The sequence below is a fragment of the Halichoerus grypus genome, chromosome 6 (genome assembly GCF_964656455.1).
Source record: "Halichoerus grypus chromosome 6, mHalGry1.hap1.1, whole genome shotgun sequence".
Classification (NCBI taxonomy): domain Eukaryota; kingdom Metazoa; phylum Chordata; class Mammalia; order Carnivora; family Phocidae; genus Halichoerus; species Halichoerus grypus.
In genome coordinates, this window is record NC_135717.1 from 158,084,630 (window position 1) to 158,109,647 (window position 25,018).

At 36.9% G+C, this 25,018-nt stretch overlaps 2 protein-coding genes across 2 annotated transcripts in view; one reads left to right on the forward strand and one right to left on the reverse strand.

Moving 5' to 3' along the window:
* Positions 1 to 18,836, reverse strand: part of DEPDC4 (DEP domain containing 4) — a 31,283-nt gene extending 12,447 nt beyond the window's left edge. Inside the window, 11 exon segments of the mRNA XM_078074186.1 lie at positions 1,336 to 1,338; positions 2,186 to 2,362; positions 8,828 to 8,866; positions 9,337 to 9,482; positions 10,054 to 10,109; positions 10,111 to 10,284; positions 10,287 to 10,437; positions 10,439 to 10,460; positions 12,693 to 12,749; positions 12,752 to 12,908; positions 18,807 to 18,836. Of these exon segments, the coding sequence (XP_077930312.1) occupies positions 1,336 to 1,338; positions 2,186 to 2,362; positions 8,828 to 8,866; positions 9,337 to 9,482; positions 10,054 to 10,109; positions 10,111 to 10,284; positions 10,287 to 10,437; positions 10,439 to 10,460; positions 12,693 to 12,749; positions 12,752 to 12,908; positions 18,807 to 18,836 (1,012 nt within the window).
* The window catches only part of SCYL2 (SCY1 like pseudokinase 2), a 56,554-nt gene continuing 44,460 nt past the window's right edge, over positions 12,925 to 25,018 (forward strand). Inside the window, exon 1 of the mRNA XM_036086028.2 lies at positions 12,925 to 13,172. The gene's annotated coding sequence lies outside the window, so the exon portion shown is untranslated. The remainder of the gene's footprint in view (positions 13,173 to 25,018) is intronic.

Genomic DNA, 25,018 nt, shown 5'->3' on the forward strand with positions numbered 1-25,018 from the left:
TCTAAAGAGACGACTTTTGAGAGAATAATTTTAATAATTTTTGCTGGATGATTACAGGAGTAAATTAGAGGGAATAGCTTTTTTTCTTCACCAAATACCACCACAGCTTTGTGCACCTTTATTTTCAAGGAATTAAAATATTTTTTGCCACCTTTTCATTATTTCTAGTTTTCTTTTTTTAAAGATTTTATTTATTTATTTGACAGAGAGAGAGAGACGGCGAGAGAGGGAACACAAGCAGGGGGAGTGTGAGAGGGAGAAGCAGGCTTCCCGTTGAGCAGGGAGTCCAATGCGGGGCTCGATCCCAGGGCTCTGGGATCATGACCTGAGCCGAAGGCAGACGCCCAACGACTGAGCCACTCAGGCACCCCTCTAGTTTTCTTAGATTTTGTTCAGAGGAGTTCATCTGCACTGTTCAATTCCATGAGTGATTCCCTTGCTTTTCCCACTCCAATAATTAGGTGCATGTGGCTCTATTATTATTTGAAATAAAGATACCAAATATTTTCCCAATCAAGATGCACTTCTATTCCACCACATACTGTTTTCTCTTTTTTATCTCCCCACATGAGTAAAATAAGAAATTCAGAATCCTTTCACTCCTCCCTCTCTTCAGTGATGCCTTTAATTCCTCCTTTTCCTCATGGGCCACTATCTGAACACCCAGGTTTTATACAGATAGGTTGGTATTTATTCTAATTTCCTTCAATACCAGGTCCCTTTTGTTTTGGCTTCTTATTTAGCACTTGTATTTTATACATCCTTCCATAGTCTTACCATGTCAACTTGGAATTAATGTGTGTGTGTGTGTGTGTGTGTGTGTGTGTGTGTACACATACCGCATGTGGGTACACAGAGAAGAGAAAATAGTAGGAGGTCACAGATTAAAGCTCATTGCCCACGCTGTTTTCTTCCTTCTCCATCTGTCTCCATTTGCCTATTCTTTGCAGTCTGATTGAAATCTTACCTCAAATATTTTCTTAGGTGTGACTAATTATCTTCTAGATCCTCATGTTGCAGATGAAAAGATTAATGGCAGTTGAATTACCTTTCTCTTGCAGATAGCCTACCCTTTCTGCCTGGAAGTGCCAACTGATTGATATGGGGCCAACTGACTGTTCTTCCCTGCGGAAGTGTCTAAAGAAATCCTGTTTGTCTGATGGTGTCCCTATACTCTCCCTGTCTCAAGGGCTAGGGAAGACTCAGTCATTTGTGTGGGTCTTTCTTGGCCTATTGTGAATTAGGGAAACCAACCATGTGCAAATAGGACCACAGCTGACTTTATAAGTGGGTCCACAGGTCCCTGATCACCAAACTCCTCCCAGGATCTGAAACTTTCTGGTTCTCAGCCTTGGAGTCTAATGTTCTTTTCTTGTTTGGCCCATGTGGGAGAAGGCATCAGATATCAGGGTCTCCCTGAACAGTACCCAAGGTTTTAGACTTAGAATTCCTAGAAGCTGGTTTGTTCAGGAGCGACAAATACTTTGGAGATAGGAAGGAAGGAGAAGGGAGCCTCATTCAGGTTATATGGTTCCCTGAACATCTCTACAAATGAGGCTGATTTTATGATAGGGCTTATCTCATTGGACTGTAATGTTTTGTTCCATGAATATCGCTCCTACTAGATGATAGATTCTTTTAGGGCAGGGATAAACAAACTGATAGAAACTGATGGTTATATTATTTTAGGGTCATAAAACAAATGATGAAACTTTGGAAAACACTCAGGGTGGCGCAGGGAATAGATGATTGACAAGTCATTACTGAATTCATATGAATTAAACCACTCTGATTTCCAATGATCTTCTCACAGTTCATAACCAGTGATTTTCTATGTTAGATCAAATGAGAATTCACAGTGAATAATTTATAAAACAGAGATGTTGGCTTATATGTATGGATATGTTCTTACAACTTAACATATGAAGGGCAAAATATGTGAAAGGATTTCTTAGTTATAAATTATTTAACAATAAAAATGATCACTTACAGGGGCACCTGGGTGGCTCAGTCGGTTAAGTGTCTGCCTTCGGCTCAGGTCATGATCCCAGGGTCCTAGGACTGATCCCCACATCAGGCTCCCTGCTCAGCAGAGAGCCTGTTTCTCCCTCTGCCTGCTCCCCCTGCTTGTGCTCTCTCTCTCTCAAATAAATGAATAAAATCTTTTAAAAAAATGATCACTTACCAGGTAAACATAAGCTTAGAATAACCTCTTTGTCTAGACAAGTGTTTGAGAGAATAAGATCCTCCTCTTCACTTAATTGAAGATTTTGTGTTTTAACGGGAGGCTCCAAAATATTTTCCAAGAATGGAAGGTGAATGGGTCAAAAAATACATAGAAATGTCTGTTGTTTCCAAACATCTTCCACAGCTTAGAAACAAAAGTAAGTAACCATCAGATTGATAACATACACAAGTTCAACCAATATTATAAAATTCTTCCATATCTAAATAATATAAAAGAAAAGTTACCTTAATATGATATAATGGATGAATTTAATGGTAGGATAATTTAAATTTACTAAATTACAATTTTTCTTTTTGAAATTAACCTTTAAATAGACATGAAAGTCATGATGCCACACTGTTAGGGGTATTGATTTTATTATCTTTATTATAAAATAATATGATCTAGTTTTTATTTATTTATTTATTCATTTATATTTTTCTTAAGTAGGCAGCATGCCCATCATGGAGCCAAACATGGGGCTTGAACTCACAACCCTCAGATCAGGAGTTGGCTGCTTAACTGACTGAGCCACCCAGATGCCCCTGATCTAGCTTTTAAAGCCAACAGTAGGTTAATTCCAAATACAAAAAACTGCTAGTCAAGCTTATGAATTATTGTACCTGAGAGAACATGAGATTACTAATTACAATTTTATTCAAGCAGCACAGATAACTGTATTTCTTATTTTTAAATTAAAATATAGTAGTAGGTTAATCTTAACTTGGGTTTTTTGGTCATTCCTTTTAAGAGTTAATGAAATTTTTCATTATCCTAATCATGAGATCATAATTGATGTTTTGTTTTTCCTATAAATCAAACAAAATTATAGAAGTAGTAGCTATAGTAAATCTCTTGCAGAGCTCCCAAGCTGGTAGCCTATGCATTAAATTTGGACCACAGCTATGGTTTGTTTGGTTATAAAGTATTTTGAATAAAATTAACTTGTATAAAAATGACAGATTTCATGTAAAATGTTGAGTTTCAAGCTTCCCTATAAAAAAATCACAAGATCTCATAAAACATTGGGCTTGAATTCAAATGCCTGACCACAGAGAGTTGATATGAATTAGTGGATACCCCTTTTGGATTGGCATGTCATTTCCAGTTCACCACAAACCCTACCACTCCATTGTACCCCTAATAGTGTGGCAGGGTCTCAGTTACCATTTTCTTGATAATTTCCTGTTGGTTTTACTATAGTAAAAATCAATTTCCCTATACATATTTATATCTCTGTGTTAAGTGGGAAAAGGAAAAATAGCCTGAGAAGGCCATACATTTCAAGCAAAACAATGGTACATATATATTTACATGTTTGATAATTAAGTACTCCCTGGATCTCTGATCTGTCTGGCTCCTAAAGGCATCTCAGTTTGCTACCTTCGAGTTAATGACCAAAAATAAATCAAATTAACAATCTTTTAGTAAAAACTTGAGATCATAAATAGCCTCTAATCAATCAGTCCACGTTTGTTAGTACCAAACTTTCGGCATGGCACTGAACAAGTGTTAGAAAAAAATACATAAAAACTAGTGGACCTTCAGCAGCCATACCGTCAGTAAGGAGGCTAGGATAGCCACTTATGAAATGGGCAAAGGCAAATTTTATGAAGTCACCGAGAAATACAAATAGATATATTATAAATAAGTCCAAATCTGGAAAAAGGAGTATTCGGCAAGAGCATCAAGGCAGAACATTAATTTATTCAACAAATATTTATTGAGACCTATTTTGTGCTTGGCACTGTTCTAGGTACCAAGGATATAATGGTAACCCAAACAGGCAAAAATCCTTGCCTTAATGGAGCTTATATTCTATGGTGGGGAGGGGGGCAATAAACAAACAAACAAACAAACAAAAAGTGAAATATGTAGTGTGTTTGTTAGTGGTAAGTTCTATGGAGAGAAATTGAGCAGAAAAGAAGAGAAGCAGTGCAAGATGGGGTAGTATTGTAATTTTAAATAAGATGTGCAGGAACTATCATTGGGAAGATGATATTTAAACAAGGATCTGAAGGAGACAGAGCAGAGAAATGTGCATGTCTAGAACATACTAGCCCAATGCAGTGATGATAAACAGAATAGCTAGTTCTGTGTAGAGAAATCAAACTCAAGATGGATATATTTTTTTAAAGATTTATTTATTTATTTGAGAGAGAGAGCAGGGGGGTTTGGGGAGAGGGGCAGATGGAGAGGGAGAAGGACAAGCTGACTCCCCACTGAGGACAGAACCCAACACGGGGCTAGATCCCAGGACCCTGAGATCATGACCTGAGCCAAAATCAAGAGTCAGCCGCTTAACCAACTGTACCACCCAGGCCCCCCCCAAACTCAAGAAGGGTATTGTGGCAACACATACCATCACCATGGTTATCTTTATGAAGCACGTCATCCTCAGTGATCATTGTGCTGAGTGGAGGATACAAGGGGGGATAGACTCTGCATTTGATGAATGTATGATCTATCCAGTGTTTAGGATAGCCTATATACATACGTATATATGTGCATATAGGTATGTATGTATAGAATGTATATATAACTCTGAAAAACAAACTGAGGGTTCTAGAGGGGAGGGGGGTGGGAGGATGGGTTAGCCTGGTGATGGGTATTGAGGAGGGCACGTTCTGCATGGAGCACTGGGTGTTATGCACAAACAATGAATCATGGAACACTATATCTAAAACTAATGATGTAATGTATGGGGATTAACATAACAATAAAAAAATTTAAAAAAAAAGAATGTATATATAAAAAGAAAATATTTATTCAATGAGGAGACTGTACTTGCACCATTCATCCATTAAACATTTACACACCTTCCAACAGCTAGGCCCTGTGCCATTCAATGGGGATACAATGGTGAACAAGAAAAGGACTGTCCCTAAGTACCTCACACTCTAGTGGGAATAAAGACAAGTAAGTAAACAGGCAATTTCATTAAGCGTGCAAATGTTTTGGTAGGAGGAGTACAGTGTGTTCAGTAGGATGCAAACTTTGTTTCCACTGAGGAAACCTTTGTCCAAACATATTCCGGAAGTCAAGTAAAACATATTAACAGTGGAGTTGCTCTAGCTGATACACGCATTCCTGAGACCTACCCCACAGAGATGAGGGAGAAGTTCTATTCTGCACCCTAACATTTCTAAAACAACACATGAAATATCAGTCATGATATTATTAGTAAAAAACCAAATAACTGTAAAAAGCAAACAAATGTCAGCAAAGGTGGTTCACCTTAACTGTTCATGCCAAACAGATGCAAATTTGCAATGAAACCTGCAGGGATCACACTGCTTTACCCCTGCTGGCAGTCCTCAACTCAAGTGAAGTAGTTTCTACAGTTATTTGGAAATTAAGAAATGGCTTTTCTCAAAAATAGAGGAACTAATACTTCTATTTCTTGGATGAAATTTATATAGGTGCATTGCCAATTGCATACCTTTAACCAGCCTTTCTTTTTTTTTTTAATAAGTTCTACACCCAACGTGGGGCTTGAACTTACAACCCTGAGATCAAGAGTCACATGCTTTATTTATTTATTTATTTAGATTATTCATTTATTTACTTATTTGAAAGAGAGAGCGAGCGCGAATGAGAGCACGAGTAGGAGGGGAGGGTCAGAGGGAGAGAGAGAAGCAGACTCCCCACTGAGCAGGGTGCCCAATGAGGGGGGCTCTATCCCAAGACCCCAGGATCATGACCTGAGCCAAATGCAGATGCTTAACCAACTGAGCCACCCAGGCGCCCTAAGAGTCACATGCTCTTATCAACAATAGCCAAATTATGGAAAGAGCCCAAATGTCCATTGACCAACGAATGGGTAAAGAAGAGGTGGTATACAGATGCAATGGAATATTACTCAGCCATCAAAAAGAATGAAATCTTGCCATTTGCAACAGTGTGGGTAGAGCTAGAGAGTATTATAATAAGTGAAATGAGTCGGAGAAAGACAAATACCATATGATTTCACTCATGTGTAATTTGAGAAACAAAACAGATGAACATGGGGGAAAGAGAAAAAAGAGAGGTAAACCATAAGAGAGACTCTTAACTATAGAGAACAAACTGAGGGTTGCTGGAGGGGAGGTGGGTGGGGGGGATGGGCTAAATATGTGATGGATATTAAGGAGGGCACTTATTGTGATGAGCACTGGGTGTTATATGCAAGTGTTAAAACACTAAATTCTTCTCTGAAACTAATATACTGTATGTTAACTAACTAGAATTTAAATAAAAACTTGAAACATAAAAAAAAGTCACATGCTCTGCCAACTGAGCCAGGCTGGACCTCTAACCAGTCATGTTTTGCCAAATAGAAAGTGGCTTAAATGTTCTTGTTGGCCAGCTAATTATTTAATTTTATTAAGCCAGATAGTGTCTATATTGTTTTATTCCTAATTTTATGTCTGTTAATATGTCTGATGGGGTTGTTTTGTGCTTGAGGATCACAGAAAAATCAGATTTCAGTGGATAACAACAACAGCGAAAACTCCATTCATGCCTGATTTGTTAGAAATTGGAGAAACTTCCGAATACACTTTCTCCAAAAAATTTTGGTTTGAAAATTTATCTTCTAAGCAAGTGAATTTTTTTTTGCATTAAATACAAGAGCAGTCAGTCAATTTTAAAGTTAGTTCTCTTTTGCAAGCCTTTTACAAACAAAAACGAAGAACAACAACAACAAAAAAACCCCAAACTACTAGATTTAAAAGGCTTTTGAAGATAAAGAGATTTCTTATTAGTAACCTATTAAAAACTCCTCTGAAAACTATGCTTTTGTTAGAAAGAACAACTAAAATAATTTTTGTTTTTCTATTCTGAAGGCTGACACATTCAGTTGTGACAAAGAGCAAACATACCAAATACATTTCACTCATTCTCATTTCATGTTAACAATACTTTGCTGCAACAATAATGATAAAACACTGATAAAAATATGGAAATCTAAGTCTGAATCTTGTTGTCATTAGTTATGTGTGGAAACTTGGCAAATTATCTAATTTCTCTAAGTCTGTTTCCTTATCTATAAAATAATCAGTCTAAACTAAAGCAGTGGTTCCCAGACTTGGCTGATCTTTGTTTTAATATAAAAACTCTCTTTTTAATTTTGACAAATCTTAATAGTTTATTCTTTTGTGACTTAATGCTTAAAATTACTGGCTAAATGCAATAGTATTAAATCTACACATATTCCTCCTAATTTCCTCTAACATTTTCTGTTAAATATATCACATATAAAAGAGTATATAAAAACATATGTACCACTTAAAGTATTTTGGGAGGGCCTGGGTGGCTCAGTCGGTTGAGCGTCTGACTCTTGGTTTTGGCTCGGGTAGTGATCTCAGGGTCGTGGGATTGAGTGGACTCTGCACTCAGTGCCAAGTCAGTTTGAGATTCTCTCCCTTTCCATCTGCCCCTTCCACCACTCGAGCTCTCGCTCTCTTTAAAATAAATAAAATAAAAAAAATAAAGTGGGAGATATATATTAGGGAGGGAAGAGACCTAAAACACCATTCTCCTCTGTAGAAAATTAATAGATGTACCTAAAACTGAAAGATCGTGAGATGACATTATAAGCATGCTATTTAGAAATATGAGATACAAGTTGTAAATTGTTGTCTCGGGGAGGGGAGGGGAAATGAGTGAGAGGAGAAGGGTAGCGAACTCCTAGTTTTCATTAATAAAACCTGTAGGACTATTTGAATGTTTCACATTCAATAATAATAACATTTCAAAACGTACATCAGAATGCCAGCTTTCTTTTCCTACTGTGTCTTAAGTATTTATTTATCCTTCTGAGTCTCAGTTTCCCTAACTATAAAATGAGAGTTTTAATCCTTACTTTACAGACCTATTGTTAGATTATAAATAATACATACAAAATGCATAATAGATTGCTTAGCAAGGGAAAGGCCCAGTAACTGGAAACTATTTTTATTAACATATTTACTGATAAATTACACCCATCTTTAGTTAAGAATTTCTAGAGGTACCCTTTATCCTCAAGGGTAAATGAAGGGACAACTTTTTTTTTTTTTTTTTTGTAGTAGATAAGAATCACTTTTGCTTGGCTCCTCTTCTTCTGTCTATTAGTATTCCTCAGAGTTCTCTTCTAGTCCCACTTCTCTTCTTATTGCCCTTTCTTTGGGCACTTTGTCTTTCCCTTATCTCACTTCTCCTAATTATTGTTATCTTTTGCTCCTCCAAGGTGCAAATCATTCTTGTCTTGCTTCTGTAATGGTTTGACCAAATACAGTAAAAGATGCAACCATTAATGAATTATGTATGCATCCCTCTTAACTGCCCTGGGTATGGGACTCTTCTTTCCACCTTTAGTGGCATCATAAGGAGAAAACCACAAGTAGATGAAGTAAATAGTAAAGAGAAGTAGAGCAACAGATTGCTTAGTTTGTCCTGAAAGGTAAAGGGTAGGGAGATGTTTGGGAAGGGTCGTTGAAGATGGTCTTGGATTATAAATAGTAAGGACTGGTAATGAGTCTACATGTCTTTTTTCTGGTAGTATGGACTATAGCACCTCAGTTAATCTGATCATGGTCATTGTAAGAAACAAATGTTATTGGATCTATGTTGCCTCACCTGTCTTGTGTGATATAATGTAGATGTAGAAGGAAACGCTAATAGAGGTGTAGAGAATCAATACACCAAATACACTACTTTTATCATATTTGAAAAGTCAATTTTTGGAGACAGTAAAGAGATCAGTGGTTACCAGCAGTTAGGGGGAAGGAAAAAAAGATAAGTGAAGCAGAGAGGATTTTTAGGGCAATGAAACTATTCTGTATGATTCTATTGGCGGGTACATGTCATTATACATTTGTCAAAACCCGTATAATATACAACGCGAAGAGTGAACACTAGTGTAAACTATAGGCTTTGGGTGATAATGATGTAGCAAAGTAAGTTCACAGATTTTAACAAATATATCACTTTGGTACAGGATGTTGATACCTATGGGGGCAGGGGATACATGGGGACTCTACTTTCTGCTCAGTTTTTTTTGTGAACCTAAAACTGTTCTAAAAATAATTTAAAAAATCAGTTCTTCCTTACAAAGTTCTGGAAAAAATAATGAAAACTGAAATTACCTTTTTTTGAAAGTGAGAGAACAGGTTTATCAACTATGATATTTGGAGGTAAAGCCATATTCCCACTCATTGTATGAATAGGTTCCTCCATTCTTTCCTCACCAATCTCTTGTGCTAGAGGATTTGAAATCATTTCATCTCCTGGTCTGTTAAGAAATAATATGTGGACTTTTCTACTATATTATATGTGGGATCAAATTTCAAATATACATTTTAACTTATTAAAACTTATTTAGACATTCCCTATTTCCACAAAGGATTTCAGGGAGCTTACAATAAAAAACACAAGTAATAAATTTATTAGATAATAGAATGTCACCAGAAGAGGACAAATTAGGATTGTAAATAAAAAGAAAGAATATATACTAATTCTAAAGTTAACATGATTACTATGATGTAATAGAAAATTTTTACTGTGAGTTTCCAGATAACCTTGGCTATTTTTACTTTGGCTAAGTCACTTTTCAAAATTATAAAGCATATAATTCATCGAAGAAGATACAAGTTCTTCCTTGTATAAATTCTGAAAAAAATTTATGTGGTAATGTCTTCCATAACGGTTTTAGAGCAAACACAGACATGGATTAATTTTCACATGGCTTTTCTTTTATTGGCTTCTGAATAAAACTGAAAGCATAATATTTAAGTTGAGCTCAAAGAAGTCTGTTCTGTCAGAGTCTAAACACAATATATTACAGTATATTGGCTAACACTAACCTTAAGGATTCCTTTGCTTTTATTTCATCAGTTAACCCATTCCCAGAATCCTTTTCTTCTTTTGCAAAAAATATAAGATGATTTATTGTCTAGAAAACTGTAGAGACTACTGTTTGAATCTTCAAATTCTAATTCCTTTTCATTTTTCAATAGCTTCATTCCTACTAGTTCAAATACTTCATGATTCATTAGAACGTGGCAAAGACAAACTCCTTTGAGAGAGGTGTCATTGCACTACTTACGCATGTATTTTGCATAAGATGACTTACTACTACATCAACAGCAACAGAACCAGTAAAATAGTCTTTGTATGTTCATAAATGATGTCTCCTTTTTATTTCCACTTGAGTCTGAAGGGAGTGAATAATACCACCCCATAACTGATTGAAAAGGACCAGAGCATCCTGAAAAGAAAAAAAATTAAACATGTTTCTTACAAATTTAGATCACACAAAAATATGTAGGTTTCCCAGTTTTGACAACCTTATGCTTTTATATGGCGTATCTGTTGCCAGTCTCTCTTAAGTTTCTTCTCCTCCCATCTTACGTAAACCATAATCTATTTACTAAGACTGCACCATGTTTGTCAGCCAATAAAAACAGAGTAAACCCAGGAACTTGCTTCACTGATATGAAATATATTATTGTGTGAATTTATACACCCTTAGTGTTACGTGATTAACTACTAGCTACACTTAACCTTGAAGAATATTATTTTAGGGCATATTTAAAAGGAATGCACGCACACATTGGAGTCTTGATTATTAGAGTTGTGGCTTCATGAGGCTTTTTGCTTTTTCTTTCTTCTTTTTGCCTTTCTTGACCAATGGCAAGCTCTTATGAAAGAGATCTAGGTCAAGGAGCTGAACAAAACTAATCAATTTATCTGCCAGTTGTTCTGTAAGGAAAAGTTTGTGAGGAATAATGAAAACCTGAAAACAATAAAAATATTCATCATCTGGGAACATTTAAATAAATTATGTCATAGCCTTCCTGTGGAATATTAAACAGCCAATTTGGAAGAACGAGATTTATAGCATGGAAGGATTTCATTAAGTAGGAAAAACAAAACAAAAATGAAGAGCAAGTAGAAAATGTATATACTATCATCTTAGTTATATAAAAATGAATTCCTGAATTATACACAAATATATGTAAATAAATAGAAAGGTCTAGAAGGCTAACTTTCAAACAATTAACCTTTGTGTTCACTTTTTATTATATATATTTGTGAACTTTTTAATATACATATATACATTTTTTCAATTAATTGGAGACAGTAAAATTTTTTCATTGATATACATATAATTCACATACCACAAATTCACCTTTATTTTTTAAATTTATTTTTAAATTATTTTTTTAAAGATTTTTTTTATTTATTTGAGAGAGAGAGAGAGGGAGTGTGAGAAAGAGCATGAGCAGTGGGGAGAGGGAGAAGCAGGCTTCCCAATAGCCCAAGGTGAGACTGGATCCCAGGACCCTGGGATCATGACCTGAGCCGAAGGCAGCCGCTTAACCAACTGAGCTACCCAGGGGCCCGTATTTTTAAATTATTATTATTTTTTTAGTAGGCTCTATGCCCAAGGTGGAGCATGTGAACTCATGACCCCATGATCGAGAGTCACCTGTTCTAACAACCAGGCACCCCGGAATTCACCCTTTTATAATGTAGAATTCAATAGTTTTTTTTTAGTACACTCACAAAGTTGTGCAACCATCACTATTATTTAATTTCAGATCATTTCATCATCTCAAAAAGAAACCCATGCATTAGCAGCCACTCCTCATTCTTCTCTGCCCCAGTGAATTTTTAATTAAACAATTTTAAGAATAAGGGAATAAGTTGAAACATCTAGACTGTTGTTTCTAGGTCTTTTGTTATTAGAATCCAAGAATTTAAGCTCTCTCCTCCTTTGACTGGAAAGGGGATGCCCAATTTTACATAATGTTCTGATGTTATGACAAAATGACAGAAATAAAAGCCCCATCACCTTCAAATGTCTTTGGTAACAGAAACTGTCCATCTGTTTATCCTTGAAATATTAGCCGAAGACCCTGTGAATCGTGCGGAGACAGGAGTAAGGGGTAGAGGGTGAGGAGTGGAAAGGGAGGAATTAGAGGAGGAGGCGAGGGAGTGATGGGCGAGTGGGTAAGAGGGTAGGATGGAGTGGGGTGGAAAAGGCTGAGTCTATGATCGGTGCAGACAAGGGTATGACCATCTGTGTCTCTAACCTTCATTAAACAAGTAGGCTGGGTTAAGGATATGATTCTCATGCTTGCCACCTCGTCCTTTAACCCTTTGTTGTTCTAAGCGTAGCCTGCCGACCAGCAGCATTGGCATCATCTGGGCACTTATTAGAAAGGCAGAGTATCAGACCCTATTCCTGAATCCAAAGTGCATTTTAACAAAGTCCTCAGATGATTCGTGTGCATATTAATGTTTGTGAAGCACTGCCTTCCTGGACAGCCCAGAGAGAGTAGCTCGGGAAAAAGCGGAGTACGATTCTTCACCCAGGACAAGGAGCGCAGGTAGGCTGGGAAAGGGCCGACCCTCAGGAGCCAAGCCCAAACCACCCGCTTCTGAGGACTGCCCTTCCCTTCAGGACACATTTGGTTAGGATCTATAGGGCTCTCTGTCCTCTTTTTCCGGCAGAAGGCACCGTTACGGCTCACAAAACCCGGCCAGCTCAGTCGGGCCCGGGAAGCCGGCTCTGGCTGCCAAGGTTACCGAACCAAGGGGTCGAAAAAACCGCCACCAACTCGCGCTCCGGCCCCTCCCCTGACTCGTAACCCCGCCCCCGAGTACCAGGTTGGGGCGGGGCCCAAGGCACATAGGCCCGCCCCTTCCGAACCTGCCGGAAGTGACGTCATGCCCAGGCCGGCCGGTCTTTAGGTCTTTTCCCCCCTCCCGTACTCTTCTTCCCCAGTCCCTCCCCTCCCCTCTCCCTTCCCTCCTCCGCCTCCTGCCTTTGAGGCCGCTCGGATGCAGGAGGCTATGGAGTAAGCCGGCGGCAGCGGCCAGGCTCTGAGGCTGAGCAGGTGCAGCTAGGAAGCGTTTGGGGGGGGGCGGGGGAAACAAGCCCCAGCACCGCCCCTCCCGGGAAAGAGGGGAAGAGGTGAGTGACCGCCCACGGGCACCGGGCGATCTCCTTCACCTGCTACACTCCCTCCTGGGCCCTTAAGGCTAGCGAGGAGGGAATGGGGAAGGACCCGCACCCGAGGTAGGCCTTCCCAAGGCCCTTAGAGCTGGTGACTGTTGCCTGGTGACGGGCCTGCCGGCTGCGGGCCGGGACGGTGGGCGCCCGCGCGAAGCCGGGCTGGGGGAGCGGCGAGCTCCGGGGAGCAGATCCGAGAGGCCCGAGTCCCCCAAAGAGGCCTTGAGGCGACGGGAGACCAGGGCCGGAGTCATCTGCGGGAGGGAGAGCCCTTCTCTCAGGCCCTGGAGCTCGGGTTTCCGCGGTGGAGATCTCGGTTCCCTTTTGGGAAATTGGACACTACTCCGCGACTGGGTGAGACAGCTCCAGTCAGTTCTGAGGTCTGCACCTGATTACCTGGGTTACCGAACAGCGCTCTACCGCCAGGCGTCCTTTTCAGACAGTAGCTATAGTTCTGGAACGGAAGGTTATTGTGTGTGAGGTGGGTGGGGCAGGTGTTTTGTGAAGACTAACACCTCCCTCGGTGGCTCCTGCACTCTTGTTTTTCTAAGCGGGAGAGAAAGGGTGGAGGAAGGTTTAGAGCGATAAAGCTTGCGAAACTTCTTGGGATCCGACTAAATACGTACCTCTGATCACTGATTAAGGAGACCAATACTGTCAGGTCAACCCCTATAACAGTCTTCAGTGAGACTGGACTCGAGTGACTTAAAAGTGCCATGTCAGTAGTGACTTAAAATTGTAAGTGCAAACTAGTTTTTTGTAGATCAAATTCAGGCATTATTTGTATGATGACCTTTTTTTTTTTTTTTTTTTTTTTTGATTCTGTGAATAATAAGTTTTATCCATTCTGGAAATCTAACATAGTTTAACGAGAATGCTCCAAACCTGTCTGTCACTTTAAAACCCGATCATTTTCTGGTAATGGCTTTAAAGTCAGGTACTTGAAGCTTCCTTCTAGACTTTGCAGGCTTTTTTTGTTTGGCTTCCTGTCTTATTCTTTAATATAAATATTAATGTTAAAGCTTAAAAATGGTTTATCAGCTGAGTATATAAGTAGAATTCTTGAGACAGTATTAGTCATAAAAGACACTTGGAGGATTTTGTAAAGGGAAGGAACCTAGTGGAAGGTAAAAGGTAAGGACCTTCATTCTGTTCAGATCCATTTTACACACATGCCAAAACCTACCTATTCTTTTGTCGCTGGGATCCATAAACACTCAATAAAAACAGACACATTGTACTTCTATACAATAGAATACCTCTGAACAATACCTACTCTTTGAAATTCATTATTTACCCCCCCTCCCCCCAGGTCCTTTTACTGTGCTTAACTCAAGTGACTAGCTTCATCATCCCTTTCTATAGGAGTAGAAGTGTGACATCTTCCTGTCTTGCATGACTCATATTCATCTTTCTTGAAGTCTATTAATTTGCCTCTTGAAAATGTCCACTCTTCCTTGTCACTACTAGTACTCTAGTTCCAGCCATCATCATGTCTCATCTGAAGTATAACCAGCTTCCTAATTATGGCTTATTTGCATTTACTGTGGCTGGATCTGTAGTTTTCCACACCAGATTGAGTGACTTTTTCAAAAATGCAGAGCTAATCACATTGTCTTTATGTGTAAAGCCCTTCAGTGACTTTCATTGTTTTTAAGAGAAACTAACATCCTTAACCTGTTTGGGTCCCTGGTTACCTTTCCAACCTCATCTCCACAGTGTGTTCTGGCATTCCTTTCTCCCCTAATTACTCTGTTCTTTCTGTTCTGCTTCAAGTACGTGGCTTTTGGTTATGATACTTTCTCTGCTTGGAAATGCACTTCTTTTCCTTTTCATCCACTTACTACTGCCTGTTCAGTTCAGGGAAGACTTTCCTGGTTAGGAGAGATTCGTATAATTATGTTCACATGACACCATTGCAGAGTTGCCATATTTATTAATACTTAATAAATTAATGAGATGTTTCTCATGTGATACTGTGTAAGTGCTAAATAAATGTTTGTTAAAGGAATTCGTTCAGTGCTTACTAAATGTCCTAGAAATTATATTAAGCATTTTATGTGTCGTCATCCTTAATCCAACAGCCACTTGATATATTTGGGTGGCATGTCCCCCTTCTTATGGATTAGAAATAGTGTTAGGGAGATAGTAGGTGGTCCCAGTGCTAGTACATATTAGAACAGGCATTTGAAATCAGGTTTCCTTGCCACTGAAGATTGTGTACTTAATCACATAACATTTAATTCTCACACTGTGCATCAGAACACCTGGGAAGCTGCTCAAAATACAAATGCCCTGACTGCACTTTATAGATTCTGATTCCAAAGGTCTGAAATAGTAGGTAGGCATCTATGTGATTATCAAGTTGGCCAGTCATTTGGATGTTACTAGATGTATTTAGATGTTCATCAGTGTTTGAAAACCATTGCCTTAGACAACAGTTCAGTGCTTTATGAGTTTCACTTTTCACACATTCACTGTATTTCAGATTTTGTATGTTCTTAAAGCAAGGAAGAACTGTAGACCTAAGGAAGTGAGCTTAGTTGTCATTCTAATTTCCTACCCAGTTATTCCTTCTCCCCCTTCTCCAGCTGAAGGGGCTGAATAGTGAGATGCTGCCCCAATGCTACTTTTTTGAAATTATGGTAATTTTAAGAATCTGAGTGAGTTGCTGTAGTAAAAACTACGCTAAGTACGTGGGCTTGAAGTGCCTTCAGAAGAGTTGGATGTGATTTCTCCTCAGATCTTATTGTTCAGATTACTAGTTTGATATTTGAGCATATGTTGCCTTATAATTTCTCATGTTACTTTTTTAAGTCTTATGGTACAATGGTCTTAAGTTTGTAAATAGTGATGGAATGTTTTACTTCTTGTTTCTCCTACTGCACCTAGTATGGTGCTTTACATGTAGTAGGTAACCAGTAATTTGTTGAACACATGTGTGCATCACTGTTCATTCCTAAGGCTCTTTAGTGTTTTGTGTTTTTCTTAAATAGGTTTGTCTCCTGTAAGTAATCTGTTCTAGCTCAACTGATAATTACTAGATACTTTTTGTAGTTGTAAAGAGAATGGTTGTACTCGGCTGGTGTAATCTTTGTTTTCTGAATAAGATAAAACATGATGGAAAGCCAATGTTAACTGTTTTTTTGAAAACTGTATCTTTTTAAAGCTTATAGTATTCTCTGAGTGCTCTCACAAGAAACAAAAATGTATTTCAAGATTATATCTCAGAATCATCTTACTTTAGACGTAAATAGATAAGCACTGCATATGGGAATGTAAGGTACGACATTTTCCCCAAATTTTATGAATCACTTTGCCAAAAGTATTTGTGTCATGTTAATGTAATTCTTATTTTGAATCACAAAATTTCATTTTATGAATACTTAGCTATATAAATCACTGTAAGGTAGTATTCTTTTATTTTCAGGCATTTACATAGAAAGAAATCTCAGACACTTGTGCCTCTTTAAGGAATAAAACAAACTATTTTGAATTCATTGGTATTTATTTGTATTGTTCATTAGTGGTCAGTGTGTATTATTTTGTGCTTATTGAAAGCCTAGTTTCTGCTAGGTGCCGTGAGACTAACAAGTACTAAACATAATTTCATTATCAGATATAATTACAGTAACTATTTTATTTGCATTACAGTATTTCCATAATACATAAATGTATAAATGCAAACTAATTCTACTTTTTAATATTTTATTCTTGGGGAAGTAAGGGACTCTTTGCAGTTGTGTTACTTAAAAATGCAGGAATTTTTTTAGCATAAATCTGATTTTACTGACTATATTCCTGCTATCTCTAGAGTTTATGAGTAGGCAGAACTGAAGGAATTGCCAATTCCTTTCAGCTACCTGCCATTAGGTGCTGTAACAGTCAACCCACCTTCTGGCAGGTGCATGTAAAATTAAGTTTGCATCAGATTTACCTTCTGGTTCTACCAAAAACCAAGTGATGGCTGAGCCAGATGGCAGAGAGATATAGTCTTGGAATCATAATTAAGTTGTCCCAAATCTTACTTTGACTGAGATTTAGGAGGGAAAGATGATTGAATTTCAAGTAAATTCTGCTAAATGGTGTACAAGGGGAAATGGCTTATATGAATGGACATTTCTGTCATTTATAGCTTTGTCTTTGGAAAAGATGGGCTTTTTTCTTCAACAATCAAGTGAAAATTTGAAAAGCTATCATTTTAGGAAAAGATATTTGGACTCATATAAGGTTTCTTTTATGTCAAAGAGATGTTGCTAATAATTCAAAATCTCATTTAAGTTCAGGTCTTCTTTTAAAAGTTCTTCCAGTTCATCTGTCTTTAGCCTTCTATTACTCTCATGATATTCTTGGGTCTCCTTGGCTAACCTTTTTCAAGGTTACAGCCTTAACTGCTGTACTGCTTATAAGCTCATGGTACCCAAAGTTTTGTCTTCAATCAAGACTTTTTTTCTAAGTTTTTGGCCTGTATATCTAAAAACCTACTAGATGTATCTCCATGTGAATGTCATTCAGGCAACTCAACTTCAACATGTCCAAAACTGAATTCTTCCTCTCACAAAACCAAGAGTTATCTCCTCTAAGTCCTGCCTGGATAAATGGCTTCACCCTCCACCTAGACTCTGAAATGCGAGACCTGATTGGGATTCCTAGTTTTGTTCCTTTCCTTTATCTAATTGGTCACTAGGTTCTCTTAGTTCTAACTCGTACTTGTTTCTTACTTTTTCCTTTCTTTTCCTTCCTTCCTATTACCTTACTTGAGCAACCTCTCCCTCTGTTAAAATTTGTTTAAAATTTGACATATATTACATAAAAATACATAGCAAAGTTTAATATGTAATTATAAAATAAATATCCACATAACATCTTTGAAACACCCCCTCTTCCCACCATCTCTTCCGTCTTCCCTGTCTCTAATTCCAAGTGTCCTTTCCTTTGTCTTCTTGCTTTGTATACATTCTAAATTATCTATATCTATATCTATATCTATATCTATATCTATGTCATCTATATCTATATCTATCTCATCCCTGAACTACATATTGATGTTCTCTTCAGTCTTGCCATATTCCCTGCTTCCAGTCCTAGTATATCTTTCATTCTGCTTGATAGAGTGATTGATCTTACTCATGCTTGAAACCGTTCTGTGGCTTATGGCTTGATTGTTTACTACTAATTGCTCTTGGTGATCTGGCTTTTCTGTTTCTTTTGCCATATTTCCCTGTTTCCTCCGGCTTTTATCGGAATTGCTTTGTTTTTACTTTGTCTTTACTTCTATACTTCTCCCATTCTCTGTCTACTTCATTCCTGTTCACCTTTAGAGACATCTGTAGCATTACTGTTTTGCTAAAACCTTCTTCTCTCTGTTCCTGGTTTTTTGTTTGTTTGTTTGTTTTGTTATTGTTGTTCCTGTAAGACTTTGTATATATATTTTGTAGATTTTATCACTGTGGGCTAATGCTATGGTTGGTTTACCTCTCTGTCTCTTGCCCCTTTGATGGTAAGATCTCATGGCTTATTTTTCCTTCTTTCTCCCACATTTCTTATATAGTATCAGGTACACAGTGGGTTCTCAATAAATATTAAATAATTTACCAGGTGAATTTCCATGTCTATTCCTACCATGTGTACGCTTTACTCTTGGCTCTGTTTGGATGACGGATGAGCTTCTCAAATTTGAATATTACCTCTGAAAGTATCCTTTGTTTTCATACTGAGCTATTTGGAGTTCTCAAATCACATCATGGTCTTTCTCCCCTACTATAGCATGGTATGTACCTCTCTGTTAATTGCTGTAAATCTTTGCAGACCTGAGTCCATTGGCTACAGATTAAGTCCCTAAAGAGCAGAAATGTTTCCATTTACATCTGTATTCCCAGTGTGTATAACTAGTGCATGGCATATAATATGTAGCTACTCAGGCAGAATTGGAGGAATGGATATGTAGGTTTTAAATAGGGTTTTTCTGTCCCTTCAGCTCCCCCATCAAAATCAGCAGCAGATGTTCATAGAGAACAACTTGGCATAGCAATAAATATTTTCATAATGCCAATAGCAACATTTTCTAACTGCTCACAGAAATGCAGCATTAAATTAAAAAGGGAGAGTCTCTATTTCTGTTTACAGACAGTTCAAATCTTTCATAGAAGTAGGTCATATTTATATAAATATAATTTAATTAACAGAGAAAACTGGATACAAACTAGTGCTACCTTAGTCCAGTGACCTTCCAAATATTTTTGCTTGTGTGTTCTCTAAATAATTTTGAAAAACAATGTACTCCTTTGCATGTTTTTAAGTTGATGGTATCTAAAAATTTTTTGTCAAGGGTTTAAAAAGGATCTAATTTCTAGGTTGTTGTATATTGTGATTATGTTTTACTTTTATCAAAACCTTGGAGTTTTTGCTTATTAATTGAAATAAACTTGTTCTTATACATCCATATGACAGCCATCTTATTTCTTAATTGTAATTCTGTGATAGATAAGGCATGGGGTCTCGCTGTTAATATCTGGAAGAAATAAAGCACAGCCTCTTTCAGTAATTTTTTCCAAATTTCTTTTTGCTTTATTTTATTTTTTTTAAAGGTTTTACTTACTTACTTGACAGAGAGAGAGTGTGCGTGAGTGTGAAAGAACAAGCAAGGGGAGGGGTAAAGGCAGAGGGAGAAGCAGGCTCCCCGCTGAGCAAGGAGCATGATGTGGGACTCGATCCCAGGACCCTGGCATCATGACCTGAGCCAAAGACAGATGCTTAACCAACTGAGCCACCCAGGCACCCCTCTTTTTTGCTTTATTCTTAAGAGACTTTCAGTTCATGCATTCTTGAATTGCATTTGCCCCCTTCAAAGTTTTTTATATCCAGGGAAATGGCATGTAATAAGATTGTGATGGCTGAGAAAAATACTTTTCTTTGGTCAAGTGGGAAAAAATTGTGAGGAAAGAGTTGGTTAAGGAAGATTTGTAGGACACAGACTTTGTCAGACAAATCAGTTTTAGGAAGGAGTAAACATGGAAGCGGAAGATTTGAAGAGTGAGAGGGTTTTAGACCTCTTTTTGTGCCATGGACCCTTCACAGTCTAGTGAAGCCTGTGGACCCCTTCTCACAGAGTAGTATTTTAGGATCAGCTTGTCAGTTTCTACAAAAGCCTCTGGGATTCTGATTGGATTGTATTGAGTCCATAGATCAGTGGGGAAATTGGTATCTTAACAATATTGAGTCTTTCAATTCATGAACACAGTCTTTCCTTTTAAGTCTTTGTCAGTTTTTCTCATCATGTCAGTTTCTCTCATCAATTTTTTGTTGTTTTCATTGTGGAAGTCTTGTATATCTTGTTAAATTTATCCATGGGTATTTCATGTCCTTGAAATGGTATTTTGAAATTTCAGTGTTTGTTTCTAGTATATCAAAATAGTCTTTTTAAAAATGTTCCATTCTTGTATTCTATAATGCTAAACTCATATTCTAGTTTTTTTGTAGATTCCTTCTGCCTTTCTGTGTACAAGATGTGAATACTTTTTATTTTGTTTTTCTTAATTGCTTTGGCTAGGACCTCCATTAGAATATTGAATTAAGGTGGTAAAAGTAGATATTTTTACTTTGTACCCAAACATAGGGAAAAAGCAATCAATTTTTTTATTTTTAAATATAATATTAGCTGTAGGTATTCAAAGATTCCATTTATCAGGTTGAGGAAGCCCTGCCCTTCCCTTCCCTCCCTCTTTCTTCCTCCCTCCCTCTTTCTTCTCTCTCTTTTCCTTCCTTCCTTCCTTCCTTCCTTGTAGGCATCATGTCCAATGTGGGGCTTGAACTCACAGACTCAGATTAAGAGTCACATGCTCAATCTACTGAGCCAGCCAGGAGCCCTGAGGAAGTTTCTTTCTGTTCTTAGTTCGCTGAGAGTTTTTATTGTGGATGGGTATTGAATTTTGTCAAAATTTTTTTCTGCTTTTATTGAGATGATTGTATGTCCCTCCTCCATTATTCAGTTAATAAGGCGAATTACATGAATTTGTTTTCGAGTGTTAAATCAGCCTTGCATTCCTGAGATAAATCTCTCTTGGTCATCGAGTTGGGTTTATTGGACTTGATGTACTAGTATTTTGTTCAGGATTTTTACATGTTGATGAAGGATATTGGTATGCAGTTTTCTTTTGTGTCATTTGTTGGTGTCAGGGCAATACTGACTATATAACATGACATGGAAGGTGTTCTCTTCTGTGTTCTGGAAAAGCTTGTACAGACCTGGTTATTATTTCTTCCTTAAATGTTTGATAGAATTCAGCAGTGAAGCCATTTGAACCTGGAGTTTATTTTGTGGTAAAGGTTGTAGTTATGAATTGGATTTCTTTTTTATAGGACTATTCTGGTTTTCTGTTCCTTCTTGAGTCAATTTTGGTAGTTTTGGCTTTCAAAGATTTTTTCCATTTCATTCAAGTTGTTGAATTAATTGGCATAAGATCATTTATAGTATACCTTATTGTTTAAAATCTGTGGGATTTAAATAGGATTAAAATCTGTAGGATTTCCTCTATTTCCAATATTGACCATTTGTGTCTTTTAAATTTTTTCTTAATGTAGCTAGAGGCTTATCTTTTTAAAAAACTGGCTTCATTGATTTTTCTTTTTTCATTTCTCTACTAAATAGAGTATTACATTAAATTCAGTCTGTTTCATTGATTTCTACTCTTTATTTCCTTTTTTTCTACTTATTTTGCATTTAGTTTTCTTTTTTTTTTTTCCTAGCTTCCTAAGATGGAAGGTGAGACCACTGATTTTGGCATTTCCCCCCTCATATAAACATTTAAAGCTGTACTTTTTCCACTAATCACTGCTTTACCTACATCCCATAGATATTTCATTTTCAGTCACCTCAAAGTATTTAAAATTTTTCTGTGATTTATTTATTTTATCTGTTGGGTTATTGAGAAGTGTTTAATTTCCAAATATTTGCATTTTTTTCCTAGATATTTCTCTGTTACTGATTTCTAGTTTAATTTCATTGTGGTCAAAGAACATGTTTTATATTTCAGTAGTTTTAAATATGTTGAGATTTGTTTTATGGTCTGGAAGAATATAGTTTGTCTTACTGAGTGTTCCATGTACACATGAAAACAAAATGCATTGTGCTGTTGTCAAGTGGGGTGTTTTGGGTCATGTTGTTTGATAGTGTCATTTAGGTCTTCTATATCCATACTGATTTTTTGTCTACTCAGTCTAGTCCATCTGTTACTGAGAGAGGATCCTTGAAGTTTCCAATTATAATTGTAGATTTGTCTGTTTCTTTCAGTCATTTTTTGCTGTATTTATTTTAAAGCTCTTATTCAGTATGTACACATTTAGGATTTTATGTTTTCTTGATGAATTGACATCTTTGTTATTATGAAATGTTGCCTATTCTGTTTGTTATTAATATGGCCACTCTAGCTTGGTATATTTTCACATTCTTTTAGTTTTAAGTCATCTTGTAAAGTGGGTTTAAAGTGGATTTCTTTAAAGCAGCATATAATTGGATCTTGCTTTTTAATATAGTTTGACAATCTCTGCCTTTTAATTTGATGTTTAAATCATTTGCACTTAATGTAATCATTTATAGGGTTGGATTTAAGTCTACTATCTTGCTATTTTCTACTTGTCACAATTATTCTTTGTTCCTTTCTTCCTCTTTTCCTACTTTTTGTATTCATTTTACTTTTAGGATTCCATTTTATTTCCATTATTGACCTTTTAGTTGTCTCTCTCTAATTTTACTTATTAGTCTAGGATTTATTATATGTCTTTAATTTGCTATAATCTATTTTCAAGTGATATTATGCTACCTAACATAGAAGAGTCTTTCAAAAATATACTTCCATTTCCCCTCTCCTGTCCTTCTTTGTCATATTTTTTACTTCTTCATAAGTCAATATGTTTTTGTTTATGTTTTAGATGGTCAGTTATCTTCTAAAGACAACATGAGAAGTTTTTTTTAATATACCTGCATAATTTTTATTTCTAGTGTCCTCCATTCTTTTTGTGGATTCACATTTCCATCTGGTATTTTTGTCCTTCTGTTTGAAGGACTTCTTTTAATATCTCTTGTAGTGAATATCTGCTGGCAACAAATTCTCTTAGATTTTGTTTTCCTGAAAAAGTATTTCACATTTATTTAATTTTAATTTTATTTTATTATTTTTAAAGATTTTATTTATTTATTTGACAGAGAGAGAGAGTGAGAGAGCACAAGCAGGGGGAGCAGCAGGAGAGGGAGAAGTAGGCTCCCTCCCCGCTGAGAAGGGAGCCTGATGTGGGGCTCCATCCCAGGACTCCGGGATCATGTGAAGTGAATGAAAGCAGCCACTTAAGCTTAACTGACTGAGCCACCAGGCGCCACTCACATTTATTTTTGAAAGTTTTTTTCCCATGGCTTATAGAATTCTAGGTTGATAGGTTTTGATTGTTTGTTTTTTGTTTTGTTTTTGTTTTAGCACTTTAGAGACCTCCATTCCTTTGCCTGACTTGTATAGTTTCTGATGAGAAGTCTGGAGAAAATTCTTCTTTTTTCCCCTCTATATGTAATTTTCCTGTTTTCTCTGGCTGCTTTTAAGATTTTTCTCTTAATCACTTACTTTCAGCTACTTGATATGACATGTCTAAGCATGGTTTTCTTTGTGTTTATCCTGCTTGTAGTTTATCGAATTTCTTGACGCCTTGTATAGTTTTCATCAAATTCAGGAACATTTGGCCATTATTTTTTCAAATATTATTTCTCCTTTTTCCTTCTCGTTTTTGGGATTCATTTATATATGTTATATAGATATTATCCCACAGGTCACAGAGACTTTGCTCATTTTTTTTCCCTAGCCTTTTACTCTATCTTCAGGTTTTACTAATTTTTTTTTTTAAGTAGGCTCCATGCTCAGCATGGAGCTCAACATGTGGCTTGAACTCATGACCTGAGATAAGACCTGAGCTGAGTTGGACTCTCAACCAGCTGATCCACCTAGGTGCCCCATGGTTTTTCTAATTTTATTTCCTACTTTGTCAAATTTGTTAATCATATCCTCTGAATTTTTTATTTGAGATATTTTATTTTTCATCTCTAGAATTTTTATTAGGATTTTTAGAAAAAGTATTCCATTTTCTTTCATCATGTTCATGCTTTCCTTGAAGTACTTAGATATACGATAGCTTTCTAATGTCTTTAATGTCTGTAATCTCTCATTTTGGAGTCTTTATTGATTGATTTTGGTCTTGATTATGAGCACATATTCTTGTTTCTTGGCATGTCTAATAATGGCATGCTGAACATTGTGAATCTTACATTGCTAGATATCTGAAATTTTTTTGTCTTTCATGAGTATTGGGTTTCATTCGGGTAGGCAATTAAGTAATTTATGATTAGTTTGATCATGTGAGCTTGCTTTTAGTTTGTTAGGGCAGCTTTAGAGTACATTTTATTCTAAGAACAGTTTATCCTACTACTATGGCATGGTCCTTGTGGGGTTTCTGCTGAATGCCTTTAGTGATCAATGAGGACTCTCCAGTCTAGCTTGTGAGATATTAAGTGATTTGCAGCCCAGTGTGAACTTGAACTATTCAGCTTATAGCTTTCTGGTTGGTCCTTGACTGACCTGGTTGAGTTTCACACCATGTATGGGCATCTTAGTGTTCAACAAAGCATCGAATTTCTGGCTCTTTTTCAGCATAGTTCTCTCTCTCTCTCTCTCTCCCTGATTTTCCCTCTTCTCCTTGGAATTCTATCCCAGAACTCCTAGCCACCTCTGCATCCTTGAATTCCAGTTTGTCTCCTCAGCTCTTCTAACTCA